Raw genomic sequence first — 12,500 nt, 5'->3', positions numbered from 1 at the left:
TAGACCAGAGGACTAGTAACGACCAGCTACTAGACCATGTCTGGTAACTGGTAGAGAACCTGGGGACTAGTAACGACCAGCTAGTTGACCATGTTTGGTAACTGGTAGAGGACCAGAGGACTAGTAACGACCAGCTAGTAGACCTGGGGACTAGTAACGACCAGCTAGTTGACCATGTCTGGTAACTGGTAGAGGACCTGGGGACTAGTAACGACCAGCTAGTAGACCTGGGGACTAGTAACGACCAGCTAGTAGACCATGTCTGGTAACTGGTAGAGGACCTGGGGACTAGTAACGACCAGCTAGTAGACCTGGGGACTAGTAACGACCAGCTAGTAGACCATGTCTGGTAGCTGGTAGAGGACCAGAGGACTAGTAACGACCAGCTAGTTGACCATGTCTGGTAGCTGGTAGAGGACCAGAGGACTAGTAACGACCAGCTAGTAGACCTGGGGACTAGTAACGACCAGCTAGTAGACCTGGGGACTAGTAACGACCAGCTAGTAGACCATGTCTGGTAGCTGGTAGAGGACCAGAGGACTAGTAACGACCAGCTAGTTGACCATGTCTGGTAGCTGGTAGAGGACCAGAGGACTAGTAACGACCAGCTAGTAGACCTGGGGACTAGTAACGACCAGCTAGTTGACCATGTCTGGTAACTGGTAGAGGACCTGGGGACTAGTAACGACCAGCTAGTAGACCTGGGGACTAGTAACGACCAGCTAGTAGACCTGGGGACTAGTAACGACCAGCTAGTAGACCTGGGGACTAGTAACGACCAGCTAGTTGACCAGAGGACTAGTAACGACCAGCTAGTAGACCTGGGGACTAGTAACGACCAGCTAGTAGACCAGAGGACTAGTAACGACCAGCTAGTAGACCTGGGGACTAGTAACGACCAGCTAGTAGACCTGGGGACTAGTAACGACCAGCTAGTAGACCAGAGGACTAGTAACGACCAGCTAGTAGACCAGAGGACTAGTAACGACCAGCTAGTAGACCTGGGGACTAGTAACGACCAGCTAGTAGACCAGAGGACTAGTAACGACCAGCTAGTTGACCTGGGGACTAGTAACGACCAGCTAGTAGACCTGGGGACTAGTAACGACCAGCTAGTAGACCTGGGGACTAGTAACGACCAGCTAGTAGGCCTGGGGACTAGTAATGACCAACTAGTAGACCTGGGGACTAGTAACGACCAGCTAGTTGAACATGTCTGGTAACTGGTAGAGGACCTGGGGACTAGTAACGACCAGCTAGTAGACCTGGGGACTAGTAACGACCAGCTAGTAGGCCTGGGGACTAGTAATGACCAACTAGTAGACCTGGGGACTAGTAACGACCAGCTAGTAGACCTGGGGACTAGTAACGACCAGCTAGTAGGCCTGGGGACTAGTAACGACCAGCTAGTAGACCATGTCTGGTAACTGGTAGAGGACCAGAGGACTAGTAACGACCAGCTAGTAGACCTGGGGACTAGTAACGACCAGCTAGTAGACCTGGGGACTAGTAACGACCAGCTAGTAGACCTGGGGACTAGTAACGACCAGCTAGTAGACCTGGGGACTAGTAACGACCAGCTAGTAGACCTGGGGACTAGTAACGACCAGCTAGTAGACCTGGGGACTAGTAACGACCAGTTAGTAGACCTGGGGACTAGTAACGACCAGCTAGTTGACCTGGGGACTAGTAACGACCAGCTAGTAGACCTGGGGACTAGTAACGACCAGTTAGTAGACCACGTGGATATGGATTACTGTGTCATGTCTGTGACTATCATTAAACGCGAAGACTTATTGCATCAAATTAATTCTCTATGTGTAATTATTATTATGTGATTAAACTAATCATGTTAACTTTAATTAACTAGGAAGTCGGGGCACCACGGGAAATTGTTTATAGAGTCTCTATTTTCCTGAATCGACTCTTCAGATATTTTCATATCTTGTCGATTAGTCTTGTATTAATGTATAATTATTACTTTATCAGTTCTCATTACTGAAAGTCACAAACCCGTGTTTCTATAATGAATCAGCAATGTACAAATTAAATGAATCATTTATTTACTATAACTAAACTAAATAATCACAGAAATACATAACAAACAAACAGTAGATATTGGTTACTGACAAATTTGGTTTCTCAAATGATTGCCTCGCCTGGTTGACCAACTACTTCTCTGATAGAGTTCAGTGTGTCAAATCGGAGGGTCTGCCGTCCGGGCCTCTGCCAGTCTCTATGGGGGTGCCACAGGGTTCAATTCTTGGACCGACTCTCTTCTCTGTATACATCAATGAGGTTGCTCTTGCTGCTGGTGAGTCTCTGATCCACCTCTACACAGACGTCACCATTCTGTATACTTCTGGCCCTTCTTTGGACACTGTGTTAACAACCCTCCAGGCAAGCTTCAATGCCATACAACTCTCCTTCCGTGGCCTCCAATTGCTCTTAAATACAAGTAAAACTAAATGCATGCTCTTCAACCGATCGCTACCTGCACCTGCCTGCCTGTCCAACATCACTACTCTGGACGGCTCTGACTTAGAATACGTGGACAACTACAAATACTTAGGTGTCTGGTTAGACTGTAAACTCTCCTTCCAGACCAATATCAAACATCTCCAATCCAAAGTTAAATCTAGAATTGGCTTCCTATTTCGCAACAAAGCATCCTTCACTCATGCTGCCAAACATACCCTTGTAAAACTGACCATCCTACCAATCCTCGACTTTGGCGATGTCATTTACAAAATAGCCTCCAATACCCTACTCAACAAATTGGATGCAGTCTATCACAGTGCAATCCGTTTTGTCACCAAAGCCCCATATACTACCCACCATTGCGACCTGTACGCTCTCGTTGGCTGGCCCTCGCTTCATACTCGTCGCCAAACCCACTGGCTCCATGTCATCTACAAGACCCTGCTAGGTAAAGTCCCCCCTTATCTCAGCTCGCTGGTCACCATAGCATCTCCCACCTGTAGCACACGCTCCAGCAGGTATATCTCTCTAGTCACCCCCAAAACCAATTCTTTCTTTGGCCGCCTCTCCTTCCAGTTCTCTGCTGCCAATGACTGGAACGAACTACAAAAATCTCTGAAACTGGAAACACTTATCTCCCTCACTAGCTTTAAGCACCAACTGTCAGAGCAGCTCACAGATTACTGCACCTGTACATAGCCCACCTATAATTTAGCCCAAACAACTACCTCTTTCCCTACTGTATTTAATTTATTTATTTATTTTGCTCCTTTGCACCCCATTATTTTTATTTCTACTTTGCACATTCTTCCATTGCAAATCTACCATTCCAGTGTTTTACTTGCTATATTGTATTTACTTTGCCACCATGGCCTTTTTTGCCTTCACCTCCCTTATCTCACCTCATTTGCTCACATCTTATATAGACTTGTTTATACTGTATTATTGACTGTATGTTTGTTTTACTCCATGTGTAACTCTGTGTCGTTGTATGTGTCGAACTGCTTTGCATTATCTTGGCCAGGTCGCAATTGTAAATGAGAACTTGTTCTCAACTTGCCTACCTGGTTAAATAAAGGTGAAAAAAAAATGCATTGATAGAAAAGTCCCTAGTGGGCTAAACCGGTATGACGGCTTGGTAGACAAAGGAAAGGGGTGGGGACAGGAAAAGAGCGGGAAAGACAAAATGGATTCACTACACACAGTTGATAATTATATTCATGCTAATCCTTTTTCACATGAATGTCCGCTCCTTCGAAGAATAATTCCAATGTATATATTTACACCCGAATGTCGTTGTTCTCTTCTCTGTTGGAATCTGGTCCGTCTGCTGGAGAGTCAGGTTCATCAGAGAGTCTCTGGTTAACTTCCCCAGAAGTCACAATGTCTTCGCTGTTGGAATCTGGTCCGTCTGCTGGAGAGTCAGGTACATCAGAGAGTCTCTGGTTAACTTCTCCAGAAGTCACAATGTCTTCTCTGTTGGAGTCTGGTCCGTCTGCTGTAGAGTCAGTTCATCAGAGAGTCTCTGGTTAACTTCCCCAGAAGTCACAATGTCTACTCTGTTGGAATCTGGTCCGTCTGCTGTAGAGTCAGTTCATCAGAGAGTCTCTGGTTAACTTCCCCAGAAGTCACAATGTCTTTCGTAGTTGTCGCTTTCTCAGCGGCTCTGGATAGTGTCTGTTGTAATGGATACGTCAGGTGTACAGATTGTCGTTGTATAGAATAGATACTTCTCTGGATAGTGTCTGTTGTAATGGATACGTCAGGTGTACAGATTGTTGTTGTATAGAATAGATACTTCTGCGGTTGTCGGTATTCTCGTACTAGACAAACGTCATTTCCAGCTGCAGACTAGTAGTTCTACGTCTAGGATTTGCTCTTATTCTGTAGTGATCGATAGTCTCAGAGTGGAACCATTTACAGCTGAGTAGCCAAAACCACACGCTGTCTGGTCTCATAGGGCATCCAGAGTTGTAGTTCTTAACCATTTCAACATGGAGAGTCAGCTCCATATTTTCTGGTCTAGTGGTCTATAGAGTTGTAGTTCTTTCCGGTCTAGTGGTCTATAGAGTTGTAGTTCTTTCTGGTCTAGTGGTCTATAGAGTTGTAGTTCTTTCCGGTCTAGTGGTCTATAGAGTTGTAGTTCTTTCTGGTCTTGTGGTCTATAGAGTTGTAGTTCTTTCTGGTCTAGTGGTCTATAGAATTGTAGTTCTTTCTGGTCTAGTGGTCTATAGAGTTGTAGATCTTTCTGGTCTAGTGGTCTATAGAATTGTAGTTCTTTCTGGTCTTGTGGTCTATAGAGTTGTAGTTCTTTCTGTTCTAGTGGTCTATAGAGTTGTAGTTCTTTCTGGTCTGGTGGTCTATAGAGTTGTAGTTCTTAACCATTTCAACATGGAGGGGCGGTTCCATGACGCCTGCTGTAACGTGTGGCCTCACGGGGGGGCGTGGCCACTGACTAGTTAAAACTTCATATGAAAATCCATACTCTCATTTAGAACGCTGACATCACATTACATCATTGCACAAATAGTTTCATATGTACTTTTATCCAACACCTAGATGTCAATCTGATCGTTGAGAAGTGATACACAAACTGAGATGCAGTGGTGGTTTCCTGTCCGTCACGAGTTCACCAAACAAAAAAACACTCGTCATGACTGTCCCTTAAGTGTCCACAGTCCACATCCACATTCTCGAAAAAAATAAATATTGTTTCATTATTAAAACTTTTGATGTCCAAGGGTCTCTCTTTATGTACCACAGTTTACATTCCAACCTGGAACACTACAGAGAATAGAGGCAGTGTATTTTATGACCGACCATAAAACAGCCGACTTCCCGCTCCTCTTCCCCTGCTCTAGGAGAGAGAGAGAGACAGAGAGAGAGAGAGACAGAGAGAGAGAGACAGAGAGAGAGAGAGACAGAGAAAGACAGAGAGAGAGAGAGAGAGAGAGAGAGAGAGAGAGAGACAGAGAGACAGAGAGAGAGAGAGAGACAGAGAGACAGAGAGAGAGACAGAGAGAGAGAGAGACAGAGAGACAGAGAGAGAGAGAGAGACAGAGAGACAGAGAGAGAGACAGAGAGAGAGAGAGACAGAGAGACAGAGAGAGAGAGAGAGAGAGAGAGAGACAGAGAGAGAGACAGAGAGAGAGAGAGACAGAGAGACAGAGAGAGAGACAGAGACAGAGAGAGAGAGAGAGAGAGAGAGACAGAGAAAGACAGAGAGAGAGAGAGAGAGAGAGAGCACGCTGTAGAGCAGACCCACTGGAACCTGATCCCTCAGATCGTCACAGGAGAGTTATGACAACTGCAACCAATGTTTAATAAATATAACAAGTAAACAACTTGTACTGAGTATCACCTCACATCACTTAACCAACTCCTCCAAAACGGTTTGTGTTACTGAACACAGCTCATAAATATGGTTATATAAAGGGTTGATATATGAAGGCGTCAGTGCTGTGTGTGAGTGTGTGTGTGTGTGTTGTGTGTGAGTGTCTGTGTGTGTGTGTGTGTCTCTGTGTGTGTGTGAGTGCGTGCGTGTGTGTGTGTAGCTGAGAACCTTAAAGAGAGAGAGGGAGCGTATTAAAAGAAGTAACAGTGTGTGTTTTGTCTCGTTAATCTCTCCTCCCAGCTAATCTGGTGGGCAGATTCTAACAGATCATCCTTCTCTCTCTGTTCTTCATATCCATCCCTCCCAGCTCCCTCTATCCCCACTCTCTCCCTTTCATTCAAACCAACTTCTCATCCCCCTCTTTCGTCCCCCTCCATCCTCACTCTCTCTATTATTCCAAATCTCTCTTCCCACTATTTCCCCCTCTCTCCTTTCTCTCTCCCCCACTCTTATCAAAAATCAACCCAATGTGTGTTTCACCCAATACTCCACTATAATCAATCTATACTCCACTATAATCAGTCTATACTCCACTATAATCAGTCTATACTCCACTATAATCAGTCTATACTCCACTATAATCAGTCTATACTCCACTATAATCAGTCTATACTCACTATAATCAGTCTATACTCCACTATAATCAGTCTATACTCCACTATACTCAGTCTATACTCCACTATAATCAGTCTATACTCCACTATAATCAGTCTATACTCCACTATAATCAGTCTATACTCCACTATAATCAGTCTATACTCCACTATAATCAGTCTATACTCCACTATAATCAGTCTATACTCCACTATAATCAGTCTATACTCCACTATAATCAGTCAATACTCCACTGTTATCAGTCTATACTACATTGTTGGCAGCACATTTTAACCAAGGCAGCACCAACTCTCTAAGGCAGCACTTTATAACCAAGGCAGCACCTTCTAACTATGGCAGCACCTTCTCACTAAGGCAGCATCTTCTCACCAAGGCAGCACCTTCTAACTATGGCAGCACCTTCTAACCAAGGCAGCACCTTCTCACTAAGGCAGCACCTTCTCACCAAGGCAGCACCTTCTCACCAAGGCAGCACCTTCTAACTATAGCAGCACCTTCTCACTTAGGCAGCACCTTCTCACTAAAGCAGCACGTTCTCACTAAGGCAGCACCAACTCTCTAAGGCAGCACCAACTCTCTAAGGCAGCACCTTCTCACCAAGGCAGCACCCTCCCTCCCTCCCTCCCTCCATCCATCCCTCCCTTCCAATAGGATGAGAGGAAAACAGAATAAAACACTCTGCAGTTCGACTACATACGCAGACAGACAGACACACACACACACACACACACAGACACACACACACACACACACACACACACACACACACACAGACACGTCTCAGTAGAACAGAGGATGTTGTGTAACGTGTGTCGAACCACCAGAGAGCTGGTATAAACACGGTCTGACTAGAGATCTGATGTGTGTCTATTCTGGTTGCACCGTTTCTATACGATAGAACTACATTAAAGCAGATGTGCTGTAGGTTTTCCAGATAAGACTGCTGTTTGGAATCCTGATGAGCAGCTCGGAACCCCCTTTTTTTTACCCCAAAAGAACTTCAGAGTGTTTATCGAAAGGTTCTCCCTGTTCACATCCAGAGCCTTCGGAAAGTATTCAAAAATGTATTGTAAATTAAATACATGAATATCTAATTTAAATAAGTATTCACACCCCTTGACTCATATTATCCACATGTATGATACACATGTTGTTGTGTTACAGCCTGAATGTAACATGGATTAATAATGACAAAGTGAGAATATGTTTATAATTTATTTTGATATTTTTTTTTTTTATGTATTAAATACATAAATACCTCATTTACATAAGTATTGACACCCTTACAGCCTGAATGTAACATGGGATAAAATATGACAAAGCGAAAATATGTTTACATTTTTTATTTTTTTTAAAACATTTTAGAAAATGTATTAAATACATAAATATCTCATTTACATAAATTATATATAAGTATTCACACCCTTGGGTCAACACATGTCAGAAACAAACGTTGGCAGCGACTTACAGCTGTGAGTATTCTCTGGGTATGTCTCCAAGAGCTGTGTTCACCTCCATTTTATAAATATTTCCCGTTATTATTTAAACAATTGTTCAAGTTCTGTCTGGCTGTTGATCATTGCTAGACAGCCATTGTTAAACGTTGCCATAGTTACTTAAGTCAAAACTGTCACTAGGCCATTCAGGATTGTGTCTTGGTAAGCAACTCCGGTGTAGATTTGGGCCTTGTGTTTTAGGTTATTGTCCTGCTGGACGGTTGAATTAGTCTCCCAGTGTCTGGTGGAAAGTAGATTGAACCAGGTTGTTCTCTAGGATTCTTGCCTGTGCTTCGCTCTATTCTGTTTTTCTTTTTATCCCCCCCAAAAAACTCCATAGTCCTTGCCAATGACAAGCATACCCATAACATGATGCAGCCACCATCATGCATGATAATATAAAGAGTGGTACTCAGAGATGTGTTGTGTTGGATTTGCCCTAAACATAACAATTTGTATTTAGGACAAAAAGTATGGATACATGTTTTAGAATATTTGCATTCTGAACAGGCGTCCTTATTTTCACACTGTAAATTAGGTTAGTATTGTGGAGTGACTGAAATTTCCCCCCTTCTCCCTCCTCTCTCCCTCCCTCTTTCTCTCTCTCTCTCTCTCCCTCCCTCCCTCCTCTTTCCCTCCAAGCGTTGAAGGGAGAGTATTATTCTGCCCATCTTACATACATGTTCAGCCACATGTATGATATTATCCACACGTCTGGTATTATCCACATGTCTGATATTATCCACATGTCTGATATTATCCACATGTCTGGTATTATCCACATGTATGGTATTATCCACATGTCTGGTATTATCCACATGTCTGATATTATCCACATGTCTGATATTATCCACATGTCTGATATTATCCACATGTCTGATATTATCCACATGTCTGATATTATCCACATGTCTGGTATTATCCACATGTTTGGGCTCCCGAGTGGCTCGGTGTTTTCCGTGTTTGGCCGTCATTGTAAATAAGAATTTGTTCTCAACTGACTTGCCTGGTTAAATAAAGGTTAAATAAAAAATAAAAAATATTGCCCAGAGTGCTGTAAACTCATGTAGGGTATATAATTACCCTGCTTTCGATAAAACTAATTAAGAGTCAAAGATTGCAAGTTCAATGTTATCTACACTAAACGGCTTCTTCGGGCTGTCCCCTTAGGAGAACCCTTTGAATAACCTTTCTTGGTTCCAGGTAGAACCTTTTTTGGTTCCAAGTAGAACCTTTCTGAGTTCCATGTAGTACCCTCTGTGGAAAGGGTTTTTACATGGAACTCAAAAGTACTCTACCCGGAACTAAAAAGGGTTCTACCCGGAACTAAAAAGGGTTTTACATGGAACTAAAAAGGGTTCTACCCGGAACTAAAAAGGGTTTTACATGGAACTAAAAAGGGTTCTACCCAGAACTAAAAAGGGTTTTACATGGAACTCAAAAGGGTTCTACCCGGAACTAAAAAGGGTTCTACCCGGAACCAAAAAGGGTTCTACCTGGAACTAAAAAGGGTTCTACCCGGAACCAAAAAGGGTTCTACCTGGAACCAAAAAGGGTTCTACCTGGAACCAAACAGGGTTCTCCTACGGGGACAGTCAATAAAACCCTTTTGGAACCATGTTTTCCTAGGAGTGTAGGGATAACTACCTACTGACAATAAACGCTTAATAATTACATCTAATATACATGAACGATTTATTTGAAGTTAGGATTCAACCTTTTGTGACAAGCATGAATGATGCCTCTAGTCCAACTCTCTTAGCCAGTTCTCAACAAGACTTCCTGGTTACATCAACATCTAATAATAATAACATTATCATGGTAACAGTAGCCTAGCGGTTAGCGTGTAGAGGTGGCAGGGTAGCCTAGTGGTTAGAGTGTAGAGGAGGCAGGGTAGCCTAGTGGTTAGAGTGTAGAGGAGGCAGGGTAGCCTAGTGGTTAGAGTGTAGAGGTGGCAGGGTAGCCTAGTGGTTAGAGTGTAGAGGCGGCAGGGTAGACTAGTGGTTAGAGTGTAGAGGTGGCAGGGTAGACTAGTGGTTAGAGTGTAGAGGTGGCAGCGTAGCTTAGTGGTTAGAGTGTAGAGGCGGCAGGGTAGCCTAGTGGTTAGAGTGTAGAGGTGGCAGGGTAGCTTAGTGGTTAGAGTGTAGAGGTGGCAGAGTAGCCTAATGGTTAGACCGTTGGACTAGTAACCGGAAGGTCGCAAGTTCAAACCCCCCCGAGCTGACAAGGTACAAATCTGTCGTTCTGCCCCTGAACAAGGCAGTTAACCCACTGTTCCTAGGCCATTATTGAAAATAAGAATTTGTTCTTAACTGACTTGCCTAGTTAAATAAAAATGCATTAATTAATGTAACATCTACTCACGGATGTTGTCGGTGATCTCCTCCACGGTGTCCGTCTTCAGCAGGTTGTCAGCCAGCATGAAAGCTCCAGCCTCCACCGTGTCCAGCAGGGTGGTAGCCCAGCGAAGCTGCTCCCCCGTGGGCAACTGCCTCCACGCTGCCTGGGCCCTGGGCTGGAGCAAGTTGTTCACCGTCTCAACCATGGCCTGGAGGGGACATACACCCACATTAACACCATGGTCTGGAGGGGACATACACCCACATTAACACCATGGTCTGGAGGGGACCTACACTCACATTAACACTATGGCCTGGAGGGGACCTACACTCACATTAACACTATGGCCTGGAGGGGACATACACTCACATTAACACTATGGCCTGGAGGGGACCTACACTCACATTAACACTATGGCCTGGAGGGGACCTACACCCACATTAACACTATGGCCTGGAGGGGACCTACACTCACATTAACACTATGGTCTGGAGGGGACATACACTCACATTAACACTATGGCCTGGAGGGGACCTACATTAACACTATGGCCTGGAGGGGACATACATTAACACTATGGCCTGGAGGGGAACTACATTAACACTATGGTCTGGAGGGGACATACATTCACATTAACACTATGGCCTGGAGGGGAACTACATTAACACTATGGCCTGGAGGGGAACCACATTAACACTATGGTCTGGAGGGGACTCACATTAACACTATGGCCTGGAGGGGACATACACTAACACTATGGCCTGGAGGGGACCTACACTCACATTAACACTATGGTCTGGAGGGGACATACACTCACATTAACACTATGGCCTGGAGGGGACCTACATTAACACTATGGCCTGGAGGGGACATACATTAACACTATGGCCTGGAGGGGAACTACATTAACACTATGGTCTGGAGGGGACATACACTCACATTAACACTATGGCCTGGAGGGGAACTACATTAACACTATGGCCTGGAGGGGACATACATTAACACTATGGCCTGGAGGGGACATACACTCACATTAACACTATGGCCTGGAGGGGACATACACTCACATTAACACTATGGCCTGGAGGGGACATACACTCACATTAACACTATGGCCTGGAGGGGACATACACTCACATTAACACTATGGCCTGGAGGGGACATACACTCACATTAACACTATGGCCTGGAGGGGACCTACACTCACATTAACACTATGGCCTGGAGGGGACATACACTCACATTAACACTATGGTCTGGAGGGGACCTACACTCACATTAACACTATGGCCTGGAGGGGACATACACTCACATTAACACTATGGCCTGGAGGGGACATACACTCACATTAACACTATGGCCTGGAGGGGACCTACATTAACACTATGGCCTGGAGGGGACCTACATTAACACTATGGCCTGGAGGGGACCTACATTAACACTATGGCCTGGAGGGGACCTACATTAACACTATGGCCTGGAGGGGACCTACATTAACACTATGGCCTGGAGGGGACCTACATTAACACTATGGCCTGGAGGGGACCTACATTAACACTATGGCCTGGAGGGGACCTACATTAACACTATGGTCTGGAGGGGAACTACATTAACACTATGGCCTGGAGGGGACCTACATTAACACTATGGCCTGGAGGGGACCTACATTAACACTATGGTCTGGAGGGGACCTACATTAACACTATGGCCTGGAGGGAACCTACATTAACACTATGGCCTGGAGGGGACCTACATTAACACTATGGCCTGGAGGGGACCTACATTAACACTATGGTCTGGAGGGGACCTACATTAACACCATGGCCTGGAGGGGACCTACATTAACACCATGGCCTGGAGGGGACCTACATTAACACTATGGCCTGGAGGGGACATACATTAACACTATGGTCTGGAGGGGACCTACACTCACATTGACACTATGGCCTGGAGGGGACCTACATTAACACTATGGCCTGGAGGGGACCTACATTAACACCATGGCCTGGAGGGGACCTACATTAACACTATGGTCTGGAGGGGACCTACATTAACACTATGGTCTGGAGGGGACCTACACTCACATTGACACTATGGTCTGGAGGGGACCTACACTCACATTGACACTATGGTCTGGAGGGGACCTACATTAACACTATGGCCTGGAGGGGACC

General features: G+C 44.9%; 1 protein-coding gene across 1 annotated transcript in view; it reads right to left on the bottom strand.

Annotated features, from left to right (window-relative positions):
* Positions 1-12,500, bottom strand: part of LOC110516808 (adhesion G protein-coupled receptor L3) — a 361,807-nt gene that overhangs the window by 64,771 nt on the left and 284,536 nt on the right. Inside the window, 1 exon segment of the mRNA XM_090211801.1 lies at positions 10,351-10,534. Within this exon segment, the coding sequence (XP_090067927.1) occupies positions 10,351-10,534 (184 nt within the window).

Source organism: Oncorhynchus mykiss, chromosome 19 (genome assembly GCF_057628025.1).
Source record: "Oncorhynchus mykiss isolate SJ-2025 chromosome 19, ASM5762802v1, whole genome shotgun sequence".
Classification (NCBI taxonomy): Eukaryota; Metazoa; Chordata; class Actinopteri; order Salmoniformes; family Salmonidae; genus Oncorhynchus; species Oncorhynchus mykiss.
Note: the sequence above shows the minus strand (reverse complement) of the source record. Positions and strands in the feature narration are given on the sequence as shown.